The sequence below is a fragment of the Vipera berus genome (assembly GCF_964194415.1).
Source record: "Vipera berus genome assembly, chromosome: 2".
NCBI classification, from domain to species: Eukaryota; Metazoa; Chordata; class Lepidosauria; order Squamata; family Viperidae; genus Vipera; species Vipera berus.
Genome location: NC_138203.1, coordinates 46,060,571 through 46,084,340, shown reverse-complemented (window position 1 = coordinate 46,084,340; position 23,770 = coordinate 46,060,571). Strand labels below are relative to the sequence as shown.

The following is a 23,770-nucleotide window of genomic DNA, read 5'->3' as shown; positions in this document are numbered from 1 at the left end:
AAATATAGTGAATAAACATAAACATTTATTAATTTAACATCAATTTGATTTTATTCAATTTAATTAGTCTACCATCATGATTTCAGAAGACTAGTTAACAGGTTGAAAAAATAAAAGCACTGTAATGAGTACTTAAATTTTATCTTTCTTTTTAAAAAATGTTACTTAAATTTACCGAGTCTAACATGAAATGGATCCATTCTGTCCTGCCCCAGTTCCAAGAAGATATTCTTGCTATCTCTCCTGCCCAAATCTCAATGTGGAGGAGGATAGCAGGAAGAAGCTCAAGAGCTTCAATGGAAATCCTCAAGGATTATGTGTTTATAGATATCAGAGGAGGCCATGTTAATTAGCACTCAAAACTGAGTCTTGTTGTATTTTTAATTATGCAGAGAGATGTGCAAGACAGAAACTGTCACCAGTTATAAAAGTTCCATTGTGAAACCAAAGTAATTTTGGAAATCTAGTGTATTAGACTATTGATAGATTTATTCTAAATTTAATAAAGGAAGCTTTGCCATCCTAAAGTAGGCACATTTATGACTTCATTACTGATGGAGCTTCAGTGACAAATTAATTCCTTTATTTATCTTACTCATAACAGCAAAAGTAAAGATTTTACATACCTTTGAATGCACCAATATCCCCATAATGGACTTGGAGAACAAAATATTTGCTCCCTGTTTCTCCTCCAACTTTAAACCCAACACCTTGAGGAGGAAGAAAAGATGAAACTCATATAATCATACTCAAGCATATCCTTAAAGGAGCATGCTATTTTAAAGATTTAAGATACAAAGCAACATTTTGCACCTATATTCTCTGAAGCTTAAAGTATGTCCTTCAAGGAAAATAAATACTGCAACAGATAGTTCTGCTTGATAGTTCTGTATTGTCTCAATCTTAAGAAGAACAAAAATCAAATAGAAATAGCGAGATATCCTAGTTCATAAATTATTTATTTATTTATTTGTATTTGTTTTATAATGTGGAAATATGAAAAGTTACTGTTATAACACAAGATTTTGAAAACCTTTTTGACATATCCTGCTGCAAGCCAAATGGATTTACTAATTTTTTCAAATTTATTAGGCATAAACGATATTGGCAACTGTAGTTAAAAGAAAAAAAATCAGCAGGAAGATGTACTACATAATGCATTCAGCTGTACATTAAAAGTAAAAAAAGGTGGAAAAAATCCCCAAACACCCCTTTTTATAGTAAATTGCTACGTGAGCAATATGATTCTCTGAAAGCCTAATTGTCTAAGTAAAAATATTCACTACTATTAGAGTAATACAGAAATTAGTGCAGTAATGTAACATAAATTGCTTTTCCTATTATTATATCTTGTGTAGAATGCTATATTACAAAAGATCTCATACCTTTTGGTAATCTTGTTGGTGGTGCATTTCTTGCCCAAGCATATAAAATATCACTTGTGTCCATACATGTTTCTCCATCGCAATTCCTAGAAAAAACACACACAAACACAAACATAGAATCTCTTTTAACTTGTTTTCCCCCAATCTCAGATCACTCATTTCACATGTCATCGGAAAAGCTGCTTCTATAATTAGGCTTCTTCATTTTAAAAAAATGCTTCTGTGTCATGACATGTTTTACAACCTAGATTCATTTTAAAATCCTTTTCAAGGTATTGAAGCATTTATCATTGTTGTCATCACTGTCAGCAGCAGCAGCAACATGTCCTGAATGTGGTATATTTTATTTATTATATGTGTAGTCTTCCGTTCCACCATAATATTTAGTACAGTCTATATATAGCTCTATCCTTTGAAGCAACTTCTGAAGTAGGGTAAGATAAAAAGGCAGAACCTGATATAAGATTGTCCCAGGAAATCTTTCCAAACAGATCTCCTAGCTACTATATCATATTGACCCACACCAATCAATCAATAAGTCATACTTCTCAGTCACAGTTATATGTGTCTCTTGTTTATATTTAAATATTAAGATACTATAATATTGGTAGCAGTAAGGAATTCAATAAGAGAAAGAAAAAAAAAGACTGGTTCATGTATCTGTCATGAACTGTGTGATAATTTAGCTGACCCAACTGATCAATAACCTGAACAATGCTAATAACTTTACTCTGATAGCTGAAAGTACAAATAATCTGGGATGTTTACTAATGAAAGTCAGGGTATGCTGTGGAAAATGGCACTAACATTTAAGATACAAAAAACCAAATCAGTGAGAACAGGTAAAGCAACCAGAATTAAAATTTATACTGATAGCTTCTGTTTTTGAAGACTGCCTTCTGCAACAGTCAAGGATTACGCCATAGACTAGTACTAGGTAGGAATGCAATGAAAGCTTTGAAAATGTATTTACGTCAGTTGATATGTACATACTTAGGATAGAAATATATATTGATCGTTTGAAGTTTGGTGTTGGAGAAACCATCTGAGAATACCATGGTAGCCAAGAATTCAAACTAAAGGATCACTGAATAAAGTTCTAGAGTTCTAAATTTAAGGAACAAATGACTAGGCAGAAATATTGTATTCTGGGCACCTTATGCAAAGACCTGTTTCCCCTGAAAAGTTCATAATGCTGTGAAAGATGGAAAGCAGGAGAAGAGTTGAACTATCAGCAAGATGAACAGATTTTTATAGTGGCATTGAGTGTATTGTTGGAAAACCTAGTGTAAGGTTAGGGCGAGATCATCCTGGAGAAATTTCATCTATTTAAAGATGACACTGACTTGATGGCATATAATCAATTAATTATGTATCTAACTGAACTCCTATTTTTGACCCACTGGAGAAATTAGTCTTTAGCATCACAAATTTAATTAGATTGAACATCATTTCTTTTCATAAGAAATGACTTAGCTTTCCCCTTGGACTGACACTACAGCAAATATGTTTGCTTTTTTACTCTGAAATTACATTCTTACTTAAGTGAAAGAAGTGTAACATTTTGAATAGTGACAGTAGCTACTTCCACATATACATCATTTTAATACTTGAGAAACATATACAAAATGAATGTTTTTGTTAGTGTTTAACCAAGGAAATCATATATCTATTCTAGCAATTTAAGCATTTTATTATAATATCAAGGAGGCTATACCAAAGGAACTGAAAGGATAAAATGTAGTATAGCTAACTGCAGAATCAACAGTAACCATAATAATAAATTACAATAAATAAATTTGAAGATCTAGACTATAATTTAAAAGCTTTAAAAGCCTTGTTTTGAAAGCAATTTAAAATCATTATTGTTAATTAATCCAATGCTATTGCACTTGTTATCTATCATCTATCTATCTATCTATCTATCTATCTATCTATCTATCTATCTATCTATCTATCTATCATCTATCTATCTATCTATCTATCTATCTATCTATCTATCATCTATCTAATTTAGATACTGCCCATCTCACTCACAGAATACTCTGGGCAGTTTACAGATAAAAGCATAGCTTCTGATACATTGCCAATCATAATCAAAATTACTGTATCAGCATTTCAAAGACCAGATGATTTTGGTTAAATATAAAGGGCTATCATAATTCTTTCCATATAATTATATCTGCACATTGGTATAAGTAGTGAAGGTTCTGGATTATGCTCTATTTTTTTCAAAATTATGCTAAATCAGCAGAATATAGTTGACATATTTCCAATTCTGTGGAGGTACTTATGTTTTTTATGAAGTTGATTATCTTCAGGACTATCAGTCTTGAAAATAGTATTACCTCTAATTTGGAACAACTTTTCTCCCAATATTAAGCACAGAATACTAACTATGGGAAAAGGATATGCCTCCATTTCCTGCACCTGGTTGTCTCCTATGGTAAACAAAATGCTTAATTAAGATGGCCTTGGCCTTAACCACCAAAGCTGTTCTTATGTTCTCTGAAATGCTGCTTGTCCAAGTCCAGGCTTGTTCCAGGTCCAGGTTAAGAACCACAAAAATAAAAATAAAAATAAATGAGAAGATGACTTTTGGAATTGTCCATCTACAATTACACCTGGAAAACAGACTGAAAGAAAAATATATTTATCTGGCCATCTCCAGTATGGTGAGATGTAATGAATTATTTAAATTATTATATATCAAAATTGGATATAATTATCTACAGTAGCTTACATATTTTATGCTCCTTTTCATTAATAATTTTTAATGACACAGTCATGTGATAATAACGGATGAAATGGATGGAAACTAATCAAGGACAGAAGCAACCTAGAACTAAGGAGAAACTTCCTGACAGTTAGAACAATTAATCAGTGGAACAATCTGCCTCCAGAAGCAGTGAATGCTCCAACACTGGAAGTTTTTAAGAAGAGACTGGATAGACATTTGTCCGAAATGGTATAGGGCCTGAGCAGGGGATTGGACTAGATGACCTCCAAAGTCCCTTCCAACTTTATTATTATTGTTGTTGTTGTTGTTAGACCTTATTTGTAATAGATTCCATTTTGTGATAGCCACCTGCTTTCTCCTTCACAATATTTTTGTTCATGCTCTTTTTATTTTGACAAATCTTTGACCCAAACCAATTAAAGTTATTTTTTAATCAGATTGTTTTTTAATCAGATAGCTATCAAAAAATGAATTTTCTTTTTTCTATTATCACCTTAGCATCTTTAGAAGATGGAATAAGCTTTTGAGTAATAAATTGTGACTGAATGACTATTAACAAAGTTTCTAATTTTGAATAGTAAATGTTGTATAAATATATATGTGTGTGTGCATGTGCACATGTGAGCGCCTGTGAAGTTTGTGGCAATGCTAGTGTGAGTGGGGCCATAAGCACCTGTGATTATACTCACATATAATTGTCACCCACGACAATGCTCACGCAAATTGGGCTGCAAACGCCCACTACAAAGCTCGTACAACTGGGATCAAAAACACCCTCAATGACACTCGCACGTGTGGGGCTGCAACTGCCCAGGATGACATTCGCACAAGTGGGGCCACAAATGCCTCTGACGATGCCTGCGGGAGTGGGGCCATGAATGTCCAACTCTCTCACCATTGGTCATACAAACAGGGCCGTGCGTACACACACTAGTGTGTGCACCTGCTCACCACTCACGTGGCCCTGTAGTGATTAGGCCATAGCCCGGAAGTGTTGTTTTCAAGAAAAATCCCATGTATATTGCAATACTCATGTCATGGTATAATGCACATCGTATAATTAAAAAGGTAAAGGTTCCCCCGCACATGCGTGCTAGTCATTTCCAACTCTAGGGGCCGGTGCTCATCTCCGTTTCAAAGCCGAAGAGCCAGCGCTTGTCTGAGGACGTCTCCGTGGTCATGTGGCCGGCATGACTAGACACCAAAGGCACACGGAACGCTGTTACCTTCCCACCATAGTGGTCCCTATTTTTCTACTTGCATTTTTACATGCTTTCGAACTGCTAGGTTGGCAGAAGCTGGGACGAGTAACAGGCGCTCACTCTGTTACGCGGCACTTGGGATTCGACCCGCCAAACTGCCAACCTTCTGATCGACAAGCTCAGCGTCCTAACCCACTGAGCCACCGCATGCCCTACTTCAATCAATCCTGCATATGATGGTCTGATGCTATCAGACTAGAGGGAGGCTAGTAGGCAGCAATAGAGGTAGATGACGGGTATAGATGAGAGGAGACTTTTTTGATAAGTGCTGGCCAAAAGTCATTCAAGGCATTCAAACCATTTCACTGAAACAACTGGAATAGTCTCTTCACTTTAGCAAAACCAAACAGACTGCCTGAATCATGTTGTCAAAGCTAATCTTAGTCTCTTTGCACAGGTCTATGTAATAGAATTCTATAAGCGTTATATAGTATTATAATGGCAATCATTACTCATTCTATATACCACATCTCCTCCATTACATCCATCTTGATTTCAAATATTTTATGGATTTAGCCACATTGAAATAGAAATCTTAGCACTCCAATAATGTAGAAAAAAGACCTTATCTTAAAATCTTCTGTTTCACAGACAGAAAACACTTTTACTCTTGCGCAGCCCATGAAGAATTTCATTTAGCCCTCTGAGGTGTAAAGGCAACCACAAATAATACAAAGCAGCTGAATGTGACAAGAATAGCATATAAACAAGAGAATCACAGCAAAGAAGAGATGATGGCAATTAAAAATTATGGCTGGCTATCAAATCCAGCCTATCTTTTGAGAAAATCGAAACTATACTTTTATTTTAAGCATTATGCGATACATGTTGTTGATAAAATTAAGTGACAAAACTAAGTACAAAGTAACCCCTATAATATGTATGGTATAAGCTGAGCTTATCAATTATGAATAATAGAAGTGCGCGAGAAGTATTGAAAATAAAAAGTTGAATAATTCGAGTAGAGCTTCAATAAATAGGAGGCCTTTTCAGTGGTATATAAATAGAACACCTTCCCATTTTCAGAATCCTTTGGGGTTTTGCTAGCATTTCTGGTTACTTGCTTTATAAACTGCCCTTTTCAAATATTAATGGCCCAATCAAAATTTAAAAGGCAATTTCAAAGTTCTTATTCATTAATAGCAGTATCTTATTGATGAGAAAGAAGGTGCAGATATTTGCACCTGTTTGTTTTTGGAGTTTAAAATTGGAGTTGCAGCCTTTTATCTATTTAAACATAAAAGCAATCCATTTTAGTTAATTAATTCATATGGTGAATCATAAATAAGTGACTAACAGTACAGTGCAATGGTTGTTTTCTTTGTTTATTTTTAGCTTCAGTGTATCACAGTGATGTAACATTTTTAATAAATACAGCTTGAATTTCTGTTCAAGAAGTAGCTGAGGTTTATTAAAGTTGTTTCTGAGATGGTGGCCATGTAAACAGAAAGAAGGAAGGAAGGAAGGAAGGAAGGAAGGAAGGAAGGAAGGAAGGAAGGAAGGAAGGGAGGGAGGGAGGGAGGGAGGGAGGGAGGGAGGATGGATAAAAATTGCACATTTTCCCTCCTTACTTCAAATGAGTAAACATGTCAGTTTATCAGTCGATTTAAACTAATCAACCTAAAATATGAAAGAATGAATACTTTTAAAAACATTGTACTAACAACTCATATATGCCTTAAAACTCAGCATGTTTAGACATGAACAACTCTTTTGTCTTGTTGCATCATTTTTTTATTAGGAGTCTGATGGTAATACTTTGAGATAGTTCTGTTCCTATCTCTCCAAACATAATCAGAAGATGGGAACCTATAAGGTTTTGTCTTGTGTGCCCTGTCATTTAACATCCATATAAAGCCATTGGAAAGAATCGTTTACAGGTTTAGAGAAGGCAGTCATCGGTACTGATGGCAGTTATATTTTTCCTTTTCTGTGATTTAGAGGTTAGATTTCATTAGGCTTCTATGTGCCCAGATTGAAAGGGTCTGAATGGATAAGATGAACTGGGACTCAGGGTAAATGACTATTCTGAACAAAGCTACATTTCCTCTTATTGGTCAGGTTCGCAGTCTGGAGTTTCTCCTGAATTCAGCATGATGATTTCAATCATATATCATCAGTAACAAAGAGAGCCTTTAAGTCTTTGACCGGTTACTATCGGAAGAACAAAAACCTAGCTTGGTGATTTATGCACTGCTAACCTTAAATATGGATTGTTAATGCATTGAACAGCCTTGAAAAGGCTCAGAAATTGCACTTACCTCAGAACATACCAAAATATGTGGCGGTTGGTGCTTCCTAAAAGTTTTGCCTAAGTCCACGTACAAACAACTTCACTGGTTCTCAAGACCAACTCACAATTATCATACGTACAGTATAAAATACTCACACAGCTTAGTATCAAGCTCCTTATAGAACTGGCTATTCCTGAACTCTCCATCCAACACTCTTAGAACATCAATGTAGCCTCTTTTGCAGTTTTACTGTGGATTTATTTGACATCTACACTTAACTCTGCCTTCTCTTTGGCATATCCATGTTGTCGAACAAAGTTATTGGAAATCAAGCAACTTCTCAGTTTCCTGTGCCTCCTGATGGCTTCAACTGTCTTAATACTTTTGAAATGCATTTTAATGTTATAAAATTTATGTTTAATGTGTTTCTGCTCTTGTAATGCTATTTCTGTAAACGGCCCTGAGCTTTTACGCGAGTGGGCATTATAGGAATGCTCTGAATAAAATCAGTCCATTTATTTCCTGATTTACAGTTCAATAATACATATGTATTTCATTCTAGCAAGTCATGGAAACAATACAGTTGCACATTTACCTGTTTTTAAAAGTACCAGAACAATTCATATCTTTACTTAGTAAATGAATAAGGGCTTATAACCATGTGACTGAGGCCATTTGGTTGTAAAATTGATACCACTGTTTTGGCATTGCTTTTATTAACTTATTTGGTGATATTAACTTGTACAGAAATGCCTTCAAGTCAGTATAACTCCTGGTGATTTCCTGACCAGTCTCCTGAAATTTTATTGACAACATTTTTTTGGAAATAGTTTGCCATTGCCTCTTTCTTAGCATTGATAGAAAGTGACCTGTCCAAGGTCAGTCATGTGACTTTGTGCCTCAAGTGGGACTAGAATTCATAGAGTGCCAATTTCTAGACTAGTGCTTTAACCACTATATCATACTGGCTCTCCAACTTAGCATAAATGTTAGTAATATAAAAATGGAAAGTTACTTGAACATATTCTTTCTTAAGAACTATTTCCTATCAAATAAAACTTTTTAAATTAAAACTTGGCAAACATTTCAAAAGCTTGCATTATACACTATCCAGGTAATGGCAAACAATAAGACACGAACTTAAGTCTTCTCGCTTTTTTAGGGAATAATAAAAGCTAGTTTACTTGAGAACCAAACTCATTAAGGAGTTGAGCAGTTTCAAAATTGGATTAAATAAATTAAGTAATAATTACAGTAATAGTGAGTTACATGTTGCTCATGTACTGCATTACTACAGTAAAATGAAGATTAAGTAAGTATTAGAATGCTTTCTCTATATATTCACTGACAGTATTATGCTTGGAAAATCATAAAAACGTGGATCAAAAATACATTCCCATTTTTCTGAAAAAAACGTATTTCTAGTTCTTCTAGAATATTTATTTTTGTATAACCATTTTATTAATGTAATTTGGAATCATTCTATGCAAAGCTTTTCAACTTTAAAAGGTAATATAACTATAGATATTATATAAAAACAAATGAAACTGGGAAGTTTTGCCTATCTCTGAGCAATGTTGACCATGCAACTCTGATTAATCACTACCAAATTTCTTATAAGAAATGGTGATTTTTCCCTTTATCCTTCAGCGTCTCTCTACTAAATCCCTCCATCCATACATTTGCTATACCGTCTGCCTTATGTGCAAGCTTCCTCTCTTCCTTCTTCACTGAGCAACTGTAAATACTAAATAGGGAGGCTAGCAATAAGGACATAAAAGGAAGTCCCTGATCTATGATAACAGTTGAGCCCAACATTTCTGTTGCTAAGTGAGATAGTTGTTAAGTGGTGGCACAGTATTTACAGGCTAACTCTGCTCATTGCCTGGAGTTCAACCCTGACTGGCTCAAGGTTAACCCTAACCCTAACATCCTTCTGGGGTCAGTAAAATGAGGACCCAGATTGTTGGGGTCAATATACTGCCTCTGTAAACCACTTAAAGCAGACATGTCAAACACAAGGCCCGGGGGCCAGATCCAGCCCACGAAGTGGTTTCATGCGGCCCGCGAAGCCATCCTGGAAACAGTGAGGGAACGGCCCCCACTGCCTTGGCCCTGGCCCAGAGACCCTCCTTCTGCCAGAGACCCTCAGATCTGTCCCACTCCTGCCCAGGCCCCCATAGGCACCCTTGGTGCAAACGATGTAGACCTGGCCACGCCCACCCAGTAGGCCACACACACTTTAGCCACGCCCACCCAGTAGGCCACGCCCACCCAGGCCACACCCACCCAGCCCCCTGAGGGCAACCACAATGCTGATGCGGCCCTCAATGAAATTGAGTTTGACACCCCTGACTTAAAGAGTGCTGTAAAGCACTAAGTCTAAGTGCTATTGCCCTATTTTACGACCTTTCTTACCAAAGCTGTTAAGTGAAATTAAGTCACTGTACTTGTTAAGTTAGTAACATGGTTGTTAAGTAGCTTCTCCATTGACTTTGCTAGTCAGAAGTCATAAAAGGTGATCACAAGACCCCAGGCAAATGCAACTGTCATAAATATGAATTAGTAGCCAAGTATCCGAATTTTGATCACATGACCGTGAGGATGCTGCAACAGTATGAAAAACAGTCATAAGTCACTTTTTTCAGTGCCATCGTAACTTTGAATGGTCACTAAATGAATTGTTGTAAGTTGAGGACTACCTATATTCAACAGGGAAGCTGGCAACAAGGATAAGAGTGGAATAAACGCTAGTAGTAAATTCTGCTTTATAATTAAATTTACACTGAACTCATTCCATGTTTCTCCACTATGTATCACCAGCCCATCTTTAAGTTAATACCAAGCAGAATATTTAATCAGTGCAATGGAGCAATCTCCTTACCAGTAACCGTTATCTGAAGCAGGATTGTTACATCCAAATAGTAACATATGGTGGACAGTGTCCATACTGGCATGAGGTTTAAAGTCAACTGAAAGACAAAAATTATAATATAAATATAAGTTTGTTTTCTTAGTTTAACAAACTATTAAGTTGTATATGAATGCTTTTCTGCAAACACTGCAGAAAGAATAAAACAAGGTGTCATCTACATTTGGCTGTATCTCTTGCAAGCAACGGGTCATTGAAATGGCTGGTCAAGAGTTTTTTCAAACAGAAAAATACTTGACAATGGGTTAGTTTAGTTTAGTTTATTAGACTTATATACCGCCCTTCTCCCGTAGGACTCAGGGCGGTTCACAAGGTTTTTTAAAAGAAAACAATACCACAATTACAAAAATTAAAACAATTAAAATTATTATATTAAAGCTTCAATATAAAAATCCTAATTAAAAACCAATTAAAACCCCAATTAATACCCTCAGTCCAGGCCAGAAAGCTCAAAGAGCCAGGTCTTCAGGTCCCAGCGGAATGAGCAGAGGTCAGGGGCAGTCCTAAGCTCTACAGGTAGCTGGTTCCAAAGGGCAGGCGCACCCACAGAGAAGGCCCCCCCCCCTGGGTATTGTCCGCCGGCAATCTTTTACCGGCGGTACCCTGAGAAGACCCTCCCTGTGGGAGCGCACAGGACGAAGGGAGCTTGATGCCGGCAGATGTTCCCTCAGATATCCCGGACCCAAGCCATTTAGGGCTTTATAGGTCATCACCAGCACCTTGAATCTCACCCAGAAGGCAACCGGAAGCCGATGCAGCTCGCAGAGCAGAGGTGTTATGTGGGAGTATCGGGAAACCCCCATCACAACCCACGTGGCTGCATGCTGCGCCAGCTGAAGCCTCCAGGTGGTCCTCAAGGGCAGTCCCATGTAGAGAGCGTTGCAGTAGTCCAATCAGGAGGTCACGAGTGCATGAGTGACTCTGCGTAGGGCATCTCGGTCCAGGTAGGGCCGCAACTGGCACACCAGGAGAACCTGGGCAAAGGCCCCCCTGGTCACGGCTCCTATATTATCTTCAAAACTGAGCCGCATAACTGGGTTATGCTCAATACCACAGAACACCCCTTTACCAGAGCAAGATTTGATCAGCAATATTGTTAAATACAGACAATTCAGCAAGTGCCATATTCTGAGGGAGCATATGTTTGTGAAATAGCAGATGTAGCACATGTCCTTTTCAACTATCAATTATATGGCCAGGCAAGGGCTCTGCACTTATAATAGATATAATCATATATTGGGACTGTAACAAAGGACTTTTTTATTACCTTAATGACACAAAAACATATGTAGTGATTAGAACTGTTTAGATTTATAATTAGGGATGTTCAACTGAGAATTCATTTCATGAAAAACATTGGGAATTAGGCAGTAAACTCACCTAAAAACATGCTGTTTTAGGATACAATCTAGATCAGTCACTCGGACCAGAGGTTTAGTCTTCTGAGCTTTGGGGCTCATACTGAAGCCCATTCACATTCTGGTGAGAGAGAAGTTCCCTGAGGATGGGCTCCAGCATGAATCTGAAAGCTCAGAAGACTTAAACTCTGGTCCCGGTGACCAACCCAGATTGGATCCTGCAACATTATCCTGGCACATATTAGCCTTCATTGTGACATACTATTTTAACATTCATTTTATGTCTCTGCATTCTGTTTTATCTTATATTATTTTATCTTGCTCTTTTCACTTTATCTTACCTTACTATATTTTATCCTACCTCAATCTATTTTATCTTATTTTACTGTATCTTACTGTGATGGATGGCCATTGCTTTGATATAAACAACTGACTAATCAGTAAAGTTATACTACTATCTATCTGTCTATCCATTCAGTTGCCATTCAGAGGTACATATTTTGAACACAAAAATAATAAAGCTTGTATTTTCATTCTATTATTATGAATTAGAGGTAATCAAAAAAACAAAAGAAAAAGGACAATAGCAAATATGTCATCACGGGTCTATTTAAATTCATAACTGAGAAAAACATTACAATTAAGACAATTTTAGTTTCTTTTCATAAAACGCTCACAATTCTTTTCTGGTTTTTTTTGGGGGGGGTAACAGATGACAGACTATAATATTTGTTATTTTGTCTCTTAAACATTTGTGAGAGTTCTAAAAAGTAGTAGATCAAATTCTTGAGTTCATTGCGGTATTAGAACCACAGATGTTTCTTAATACTGAGTGAAAGAATGTCTTTGAATTCCGATTTTTGAAGTTCAGTGATATAAAAGCGTATTTCTGGGAAGGAAAAATGGAATACATTAATGGAGAGAATTCACTCCTGTGATATCCACTAGAATTTTACAGTCCACTGGGATTGCATACTGTCTTATGTTAAACAAATGAAAACTTTTGAGGATTCTTTGGGGGCACTTCAAAAATCTATTGATATTATTATAACCAGAACTGATAATTCAGAACATGGTGATTCCAGATCAGGTGATAGAATAACAACTGGTGAATTTACTGTAATAACTTTATCAAAAGCAAATCCAGTGTTACAAACATAGTTTATCTATTTGGAAGCATAATCAGATAGGAACAACATATATATTTTTGGAACTGTGCACATCTTAAAAAACCTACTTTCTATTTCCAGATTTTTTTTAACTATTTGAATACTAATGGGAAAAAGAGAAAGAGAGAGGGGGGGGAGGAAGGAGAGAGGGAGGGAGAGAGAGATGATGATGATGAAAAATGTTGGCCAATTGATTAGGGCAGTCAAAATTTTATACCAGTGATTCAGGACAAAAATAATATATATGTAACACATGTTTGTTTACAAGGTTATCTCCCCTTGATTTTTACCCAAGAAGCTTCACTTAATTAGAAAAGATTTAGTCATCCAAATCTAAGTTCATATTTTTAGCTATATTTTCTTTCTTTCTTTGCCTATTAGAAACTTGCCTTCATGAACTGTCTTGGAATTGACGTATTTAAATTCCTATGTTCAGGGGGAAATCCTATGTTATTAGTTTTGAAGTATTTTGGAAAAATATGAATTTCCTTATATATTAGCTAATAGGAGGTATAGCAAACAATACCATGAGTTCATTTTTACTACTACCAGCATTTTTTTAAAAAAAAAAATAGAACTAAGCTATAATCATTACATAATTCATTACACTTGTTCCTGAGATGTGATCTTGTAGTATTGCTCTATTTTGGACAAAAGCTATTTCAATATTTCATTCTCAAAGTCTCACTGGTTTCTGCAGATATTATTATTCTTCTAAATTATGTACCAATGGTTTGTAAATTAGCACAAGAATAATGGAAATGAATATGTTATGTGTTTATATCATAAACAAATGATATACAAAGCTGGAAGAATGACTGTTGCTTGTTAATCATTTCATGGTCTAAAGAACTTAATTCAGTGGCTCTTTGTAAGCTATAAAGAAGCACTGAGGAATTGGACCACATTATAATTGATACCTGAACAAATCTTTGATCACCTATAATCCCAACTGGGGAACTATTTAAAAATTTGGCCTGCATGTACTAATTTATATGTGCAATATCCTACTGTTTTATTGCTTAGTAAATTGACTTAAAATTAATAATTCAGTTGTGAAATAAATATGCAAGTACAGTAGCTCTGATTAATAAATAAGATATATATTATGTGTATTTTTTCTACTTGGATATAAAATTTTAATGACACAAAATTATAGGTATAAACTTTATGACTCTCTGTGTATCTATCTCTCTATCCATATCTATTTTGAAAAAAATAACTTGGAACACCACGAAACTAGAAAATAGCATTATTTTATTTTTATCTTACTGACCAATGCAGAGAGCTATGTGTTCATTTGCAAGAGGAAATTTCATTTAGATTGGCTGAGAAACACTATTAAATTATTTGGGGAGGGGAGGTTGAAGAAGGAAGGGAAAGGGGTATATCTGGTAACATACATTTTTATTACTTCTAAACCATATAAACTAAGGCAGACCTGCAATTAAAACGCTGGAAAGAATTCCAGAAATTGTGCTTTCTATATATTACCTAGGAAATACTACTGGCTTAGTAAAACTATTTATTATTTTCAGCTCAGTATCTTGATTGAAAAATAGAATAGAATAGAATAGAATAGAATAGAATAGAATAGAATAGAATAGAATAGAATAGAATAGAATAGAATAGAATAGAATAGAATAGAAAGGGACCTTGGAGGTCTTCTAGTCCAGCCCCCTGCTCAAGCAGGAGAACTTATACCATTTCAGACAAGTGACTGTCTAGTTTCTTCTTAAAAACATCCAGTGATGGAGCACCCACAATTTCTTAATAACACTATATATGACCCTCTTTTGCTACATGTCCTAATACTGGGTTTATGTTAAGCGCTCAAGAAAGGTATTTGAGTTGATTCCTTTAGTATCTATAATTTACATATCATTTGTTTCTTATTTACTTTAATGTTGAGGTTCAACTGCTTTTAATTCTCCATGTACATAATTCCTTTGAGGTCTATTTTTTTTTAAAAAATTAAGAATTATACCTCAGATCTTTATTCATTTTTACGTTACAAAAATTATCATAAATTGTTCCCACCAAAGTATGTATAGAAGTTATCTATCTATCTATCTATCTATCTATCTATCTATCTATCTATCTATCTATCTATCTCTATCTATCTATCTATCTATCTATCTATCTATCTATCTATCTATGCATTTGTGTGTGTATATTAAAGATTACTAAAGTAAATGCATTTGCTCAAGAAAAGGTAATCTCAATCTGCAGTAAAATTTCTATCGCAACAGTTCTGCAGCTGTAAATTCAAATAAACAGGTAATGCATCTTCTCATCTACTGTGTAATACAGTTTATATGGTATTGTTGACAAATGGGGATTACTATCAGCCAGCAAAGGGAAAAATATATTATGTACTCTTGGGCATATTCATTAAAATCAGGGACAGAGAATGGCAAATACATTTTCTAGCACTGGCAGAATGGCTTCCTTTCAGACATAATACTTCTCAACGTCAGTAGAATGGCCTTTAGTTATCACCACAGTTCAATAATAAACAATACATTGTACAGACCTGCACAGTACAACAAAATTTATTTTAGCTTTAGGATTTGCCCTTATAAAGTAATTAAATATCAAAATGTTAAATGGAAAAATAACAGTTTTTCACAAATGCAGTTAATTGTATGCCATATCTGCAAAACTCTGTGGAAGAAAGGCACACAATACAATTATGTGTTCTCAGCAAAGAATTAAAACCATATTTGGTAACTTACCTTTATGTATAGAGTATTTTTAAGTTTTTTAAGTGCCAGTTTTGCCTTATATGACTGTTTTCAGTTTTAATAAAACAGAAAAAGTTAATTGGCTATTACTGGAAAAATAGATACATATTTTATTAAGATAATAGATAATTTGGTCCACTGGTTAAGGCACAGGATTGAATATTGGACAATTTGATAGTTTATGTATCTCAGTTCACCTCTATGACTTCTGATACTCAGTGTAATTATTTACTGTTATCTAAAGCACTTTTATCTTAAATTAAAATTGTAATGGGGTTTTAAATGAATATAGGGGATGCTTGTAGAAATAGAAAACATTTAAGATTCAGCCTAGGCACAACACAGGCAAATAAAATATAATCAAGACCCATTTAAACTCACCACTGTGGTTAAGCAATGTATTTCAGTCACTGATATTAACATTCATAGAAATATTCATGAATTTAATCCTAACGTATTCAAGATTCACTCTATTCTTCTTAGTGTTAATAATTTTCAGTATAAAATACAAATGCCCCTTAACAGTTTGACAGCCACCATATATCTGTCCAAATGAAATGTACTACTTCTAAAGGATTTTCCTGCCAGACTCTGGAGAATATGCAGAGAACAGAGATTACAAATAAATGAAGGTGTTTTATATTGAATCAGACCCAACTATATCTTTTCTAATTGGTTTGAGATCTCCAGGCCCTAACCTTTAAATTCTCTCCTGAACATGTAGCATTCTGCCCCACTTGCTATGGGTCTAATCAAATATGTTTCTCTATAATCCCTATTAAGATAACAATGTTCACTCAATGTTTGTATTGCTGCTGTTGCTGTTATTATTATTTTTCCTTCAAAGAATAATATGGCAAAATGTGGATGCATAGGTGGTATCAAATATTCACCACATGTAATATCACTTCTGTGTGCGTTGCCTTTGTTGCCTGTGTGGTGGTTGTTCCATTTAAAGCCCTTCATTGTTTGGGACCAGGTTGGTTAAAGGACCATCTTCCCCCAGTAGTTTCTCTTCATCCAGTTCTGTCCGGCAAGTTGGGCAAGGAATCTCAGCTGGTGGTACTAGGAAAGGTATCTTCTCTACTTTAGCCCTTGCCCTCTGCAACATTCTCTCAGGATTGAGGATCATCTAATCCTATTGGCCTTTCATAAGGGCTTGGCTTTGTGTCCAGGCCTGGGGCTCCAGGGGTAGGAAAGGTCCTGTTTCCTGGTTATATTGATGTCTATGACAATTTTTTTTTCTTGGCAGCTATATATATATTATATATTACATACACAAATTATTACCAATAAATCATAGCACAACCTGCTGGCATTTTTTTTATAAAAGCATTTTTTTAAAGAAAGACTGAAAAAAGTAATCATTCTTCATTGCATTACCAGACTTATGGTCCCTGGAGCCCAAATTATATTTTTTTAAAGCTCCAATCCGCACATAGTATAATAATTTAGCAATTATAGAATTAAAACTTTTAAAATAATAGGATTATTTATTTATATCTCATATTTCTAGACCACTCATCTCTACAGGATTTACTGTTCGATTGGTTTGCAAGGAAAGCAGCATCATTTCACTCTTAACCCTATGTTAGCACTCATCAACCACTTTACTTAAAATGTGCTAAAAGTTTACCAATACATTTTCAAACTACAAATAGCACTTTCCTGCATTCTGACTGTTATAAATTTCCATTTTACTATTGACTCTTAGTAGGTGTAAACATTTGCAAGGGCAATGAAATAAAAATTAAGATGGAATCAACTTGATAAGCAGATGGTGCTTACTTCACTGATCTAGTAAATTAAACATTGATACAGTGCTTGTCATTTACCTGTCATTTCATCCTTGCCTCAACATAAAGCAAGTACATTTTGCAGATAGGTAAGATCTTAACTGCCAATGCTTATTGTAAGTGCAAAGAGATTTACAGCCTGAACTAGCAGGTAAATAAACAGCTTGTGCAATGGACTGGAATTAAATATCCAGCCACAGACAGAAAGCCAATGCTTTACAAATGAGAAAGCTTGGGCTCAGCTGCCAAAGGCATCTACATGAAGCTCCTTAAGCACTATTACTCACCAATCTCTCCAGATGCAGTTCTCCCCACCTTAAGTGGTTCCTTCTAGTTTTGCTTCTATATTAGGCATGAAGAATGCATTGCAGCAACTCTATGGAAAAGCTTAAGCTATAGAGAAGCCACAGAAACCTTGACTGATTCATATAAAATTGACCATCTTTTTCTGAATCTTAAATAGTACTTACCTACATAAGCTTCCTCTTCCACTGGCAAACGCAGCGACATGCAAAGGTAAGTATCAGACTATATGGAAGGACAGAAAACGTAGAGTATGTAAAATGTTAGAGCTTTTTTACTTCAAAAGTTAAAAATACAAGAGGAAATAATAACATCTTTAACTGTTTTGAAGTATAGTCAGAACTATTTGCTAAATAAAAATAATTTAGCTGACAAAATGATAAAACACATTTTTCTTTTAATTCCCTACCTAATAATACCTTTGGTTATTTTTTACCTGACCAGAGATAATACATGTATATATGAAATCCGACTACATTAATCAATGAAAGCTAGAATCAATACTTTACAGCATTATCTTTTTCGTTATGTTCAACCACACTATTAAGCCAATTCCAGAGGCAGGCAACAAGCACACATCACATAATATTCAACTGTTTAACTGAATATTAAACATCCAGGTGAAGGGATGTCAGATTACACCTGGAGCAGTTAGTACTGTAGTTCTGCAATGACATTAAGCAAGCAGATATTCTTCTATTATGACAAGAAAAGGTAGGCATCATATTGTAATAGACTGTAAAGCATATAATGGCATATAATCAATCAATTCACTAAAATAATGTTTTCCATTTATTTGGAAATAAATGTAGACAAGTCAAAATAATGCTGCATTATAAACTAAATATAATTCAAAAGCTTTCTGAAGATATATACTTCAAATATATTCAAATCAACCGTGCTTCAAACCAAAATACATCTTCTTAACCTACCATTTTGTACTTTATCTACTTTTTTTCAAGCAATGATGAGGTAACGCTGTTCAGAGAATATATAAACTGGAAACTCTTAATGCTGTCAGTAACAGTGAAAATTAATCAACAGAATACTTTCTATTGTAAGCGCTGGGGAAATTATTTAAACTAGACATGGTTTAGCAACAGTCACTGCACACTAGAACATGACAATCCTGAACTGATTATTTCAGTGGTCCAAGAAGACACAGCCAGAATAATATATTCTCTCCATATATCACTGTATTATTTTACAATCAACTTTTGCTTCTAAACGAAGAAAATGTGCAAGGAAAATAATTGATGAATAATAATGACAATGGCAGCAGCAAGATATTTCATAACTTTTACAGATTGTTTGATAATACAGTGGGGCAAAAAAGTATTTAGTCAGCCACCAATTGTGCAAGTTCTCCCACTTAAAAAGATGAGAGAGGCCTGTAATTTTCATCATAGGTATACCTCAACTATGAGAGACAAAATGGGGGGAAAGAATCCAGGAAATCACATTGTAGGATTTCTAATGAATTAATTCGTACATTCCTCGGTAAAATAAGTATTTGGTCACCTACAAACAAGCAAGATTTCTGGCTCTCACAGACCTGTAACTTCTTCGTTAAGAGGCTCCTCTGTCCTCCACTCATTACCTGTATGAATGGCACCTGGTTGAACTTGTTATCAGTATAAAAGACACCAGTCCACAACCTCAAACAGTCACACTCCAAACTCTACTATGGCCAAGATCAAAGAGCTGTCGAGGGACACCAGAAACAAAATTGTAGACCTGCACCATGCTGGGAAGACTGAATTTGCAATAGGCAAGTAGCTTGGTGTGAAGAAATCAACTGTGGGAGCAATTATTAGAAAATGGAAGACATACAAGACCACTGATAATCTCCCTTGTTCTGGGGCTCCACGCAAGATCTCACCCCATGGGGTCAAAATGATCACAAGAACGGTGAGCAAAAATCCCAGAACCACACGGGGGGACCTAGTGAATGACCTGCAGAGAGCTGGGAACAAAGTAACAAAGGCTACCATCAGTAACACACTACGCCGCCAGGGACTCAAATCCTGCAGTGCCAGATGTGTCCCCCTGCTTAAGCCAGTACATGTCCGGGCCCGTCTAAAGTTTGCTAGAGAGCATTTGGATGATCCAGAACAGGATTGGGAGAATGTCATATAGTCAGATGAAACCAAAGTAGAACTTTTTGGTAAAAACTCAACTCGTCGTGTTTGGAGGAGAAAGAATGCTGAGTTGCATCCAAAGAACACCATACCTACTGTGAAGCATAGGGGTGGAAACATCATGCTTTGGGGCTGTTTTTCTGCAAAGGGACCAGGATGACTGATCCGTGTAAAGAAAAGAATGAATGGGGCCATGTATTGTGAGATTTTGAGTGAAAACCTCCTTCCATCAGCAAGGGCATTGAAGATGAAACGTGGCTGGGTCTTTCAGCATGACAATGATCCCAAACACACCGCCTGGGCAATGAAGGAGTGGCTTCGTAAGAAGCATTTCAAGGTCCTGGAGTGGCCTAGTCAGTCTCCAGATCTCAACCCCATAGAAAACCTTTGGAGGGAGTTGAAAGTCCATGTTGCCCAGCGACAGCCCCAAAACATCACTGCTCTAGAGGAGATCTGCATGGAGGAATGGGCCAAAATACCAGCAACAGTGTGTGCAAACCTTGTGAAGACTTACAGAAAACGTTTGACCTCTGTCATTGCCAACAAAGGGTATATAACAAAGTATTGAGATGAACTTTGGTTATTGACCAAATATTTATTTTGCAAATAAATTCGTTAGAAATCCTACAATGTGATTTCCTGGATTCTTTCCCCCCATTTTGTCTCTCATAGTTGAGGTATACCTATGATGAAAATTACAGGCCTCTCTCATCTTTTTAAGTGGGAGAACTTGCACAATTGGTGGCTGACTAAATACTTTTTTGCCCCACTGTATTACTGCAACTATATTTTGTAAGAGTTCTGTTAATACTAAAATAAATGGCAGTTTATAAATCATGCTTCATAAAATCTAATAATCCCTTGCATTAAATGTCTTTTAATAAACAATATTTTATAACAAAATTAAAAATATTGTTATAATTTAATTTCATAGTTTTATATTTTCTACTGAACATTTTTAAAATTATCTGAATCTTGAGATATTAAGTTCCAATTTCCAAATTGCTAAACCAAGTTCATTATTTATTTTATATAATATACATTTCCTTGGTTAAAATAAACTTTTCCTGAGTTTATTTATTTAAAAATCTAAAAATGTTGATCATATGCAAAAGTACATAATTCCTCTATTAGTTTTCCATACACATACTTCCAGATGTAAAAATACATAGACTGATCATATAATTGCAGTTCTTTATTATATTCTATTTCAGAGTGGCAACTTCAAGTAACTTATATGTTGTTTTCTAGTTTCCCAAAGTGTATAAATAAACAATTTACTTCGGTATAATTCTCCCTAATTCATCAATTCGAAGTAAATAATTTACACGAAGAGAGAGAACTTTAATGATTATACAAAGACTCACTGCTCTTTATCTTTCAAACTGTCAGGGGCTGACAGTCATGCATGCTAATGGATACACTCCTATTAATACAAAAATAAATGAGCAATGAAAATGTCAATTGCTCTGCAATCTACTGTCATTATTTCATATCTTAGTCTACAAGCAAACATTAATGGCTTGGGAGTGGTTGCAAATAACATACAAGTTGAATTGCCTAATTTCTTTAAAACACAATCACCTAAATAATTAAAACTGAATAATGAAAATGGAAATTTCTTTTTCCTTACATTTCTCCCTTTACATTCAGTATAAAAAGTTGTTTTTAGCATCCGAAGACTTTTAACTTCAAAAGATTAAATCATAGGTAATTCAAAGATCCTAATGGTATGGTTGCTTTAACATATTTTTATATGAATCCCACAAAGAAGGGCAGTCTGGGTAGAAAGCTCTTCAAAAGTTCTAATAACTAAGAAAAAAATAAATGATTGAAGATTGAAGACAAGGAAGCATACTACAGGTACCCCAAATTATAGTTATGAATGCTGTATTCACCCCATAAATGATTGTTACAATTACCTTTCGTCTGTCTACATAATGCTACAGATTTGGGAAAGATGATTTATTTGGGCCTCATCACATTTTTGTTGCTATCAATATCATCATCATCATCATCATCATTATTTTAGCTTACATAAGCAGTATATTTATTGCCAAACTTATGTTTTCTATGTATTATGAAAACTACATCATGGTCATGTACAATTTAAATTCAAACAGCCAATTTCATATATTATCACCATATAAATTAGTTTCAAAAGGATTCATTTCCCATTTATATACTGTATATGCCTTAAAATTATATTAGCTCTATACCCCAGATCACATCACAGGATAAAACTGAAATGTAAAATGCAAATCATATGCTCTGAACTGACAGCAAAGAACTGTAGTACAATTATAAGGTTGATGCAAGAAAATAATATTCTACCTTTGCTAGAGGTAAAGCTACATTAAGGTTTTCCTTATTCTTTAAGATATCTTACATTACAATGGAAGATACTACTCTTCTAATTAATTAAACCCTTTAATTAATGCACCAGCATATTTATCAATCTGAATTGTCAATATTTCACAGATTATAATAGATGCTGCATTTTTCAGTGTCATACTACTTCTTTCAAACCACAAAAATTAAACAAAGTCTACATCAGGGGTGTCAAACTCAATTTCATTGAGGGCCACATCAGCATTGCGGCCGGGTGGGTATGGCCAGGGTGGGTGTGGCCTATTGGGTGGGCGTGGCTAGAGTGCGTATGGCCTACTGGGTGGGCATGGCCAGCTCTACATCATTGGCATCAAGGGTGCCTATGGGGGCCTGGGCAGGAATGGGACAGATCTGAGGGTCTCTGGCAGAAGGAGGGTCTCTGGGCCAAGGCAGTGGGGGCCGTTCCCTCACTGTTTCCAGGATGGCTTCGCGGGCCACATAAAACCACTTCGCGGGCCAAATCCGGCCCCCGGGCTTTGTGTTTGACATGTCTGGTCTACATAGAAGGCTAAATATGGTGAAAGTTGGATTAAATCCTAAAAGGTTCATTTACAGAAGTCCCTTAAAGAGGTGTCCACAGAATCTGATGAAATGATAAAACTAGAATAATGATGCAAGTTCCATCCTTTGTAGAGGTAGGTATGTGGATACTTCTAAATATTGCAGCTTTACAGTGTCAAGAATATCAATGCGCTACAAAGGCTTCCACATTCTATAGTCTTTAGGCAAGAAAAGAATAACAATTTTTGAGATGAAGGTGTCAAGGTTGAATTGCTAAGATCCTTGCTAACTTCTGTCGCTACTCAACTTGCCATAGAAACGGAGGAGGGAGAGCCTGGGAAAGAAACAGTTTCAAGAAGCCGTCCACACACTGTGAGACCCAAGGTCACAAAAGCAAGTGTCTGACGGAGAAGTGGATCATTCCCATAACAAACTGAGGAGATGTGATTGGGCAAAGTGAACATTTGGTGGGTGGAGGTGATGAAAAGCTATTGCTAACTAACCAGATTTTCGCATGGGAAAATTAGAGTTGATTTTGCTTCTTCAGTGCTGGATTTGTATTCAATAAAGTTTATGTCTTATGACACATCAAAACTATAGAGTTTCTTCAGTATTGAATTCACTAGCTGGACTGTTTACAGAAGGTTTACCACATTCGGGATCTTACTCTTGCTTTACGCAACAGGATGAGAAAGAAATTTAATAAATATGTTGAACTTGCTTCTCCTTCCATATCACATTCAACTGTGGCTAAGAAGAAGCAGAAAGCAGTCAACATCTATATGTACATCTGAAGTGTATTTTGAATTAA

General features: G+C 35.5%; 1 protein-coding gene across 7 annotated transcripts in view; it reads right to left on the bottom strand.

Moving 5' to 3' along the window:
* Nucleotides 1–23,770, bottom strand: part of PAM (peptidylglycine alpha-amidating monooxygenase) — a 152,869-nt gene that overhangs the window by 67,599 nt on the left and 61,500 nt on the right. For all 7 annotated transcript variants that reach the window (XM_081320261.1, XM_081320264.1, XM_081320265.1 and 4 more), the window contains 4 exons: nt 18,094–18,151; nt 10,506–10,593; nt 1,386–1,471; nt 627–710 (listed from right to left, as the gene is read on the bottom strand). In XM_081320261.1, the coding sequence (XP_081176387.1) occupies nt 627–710; nt 1,386–1,471; nt 10,506–10,593; nt 18,094–18,151 (316 nt within the window). The remainder of the gene's footprint in view (nt 1–626; nt 711–1,385; nt 1,472–10,505; nt 10,594–18,093; nt 18,152–23,770) is intronic.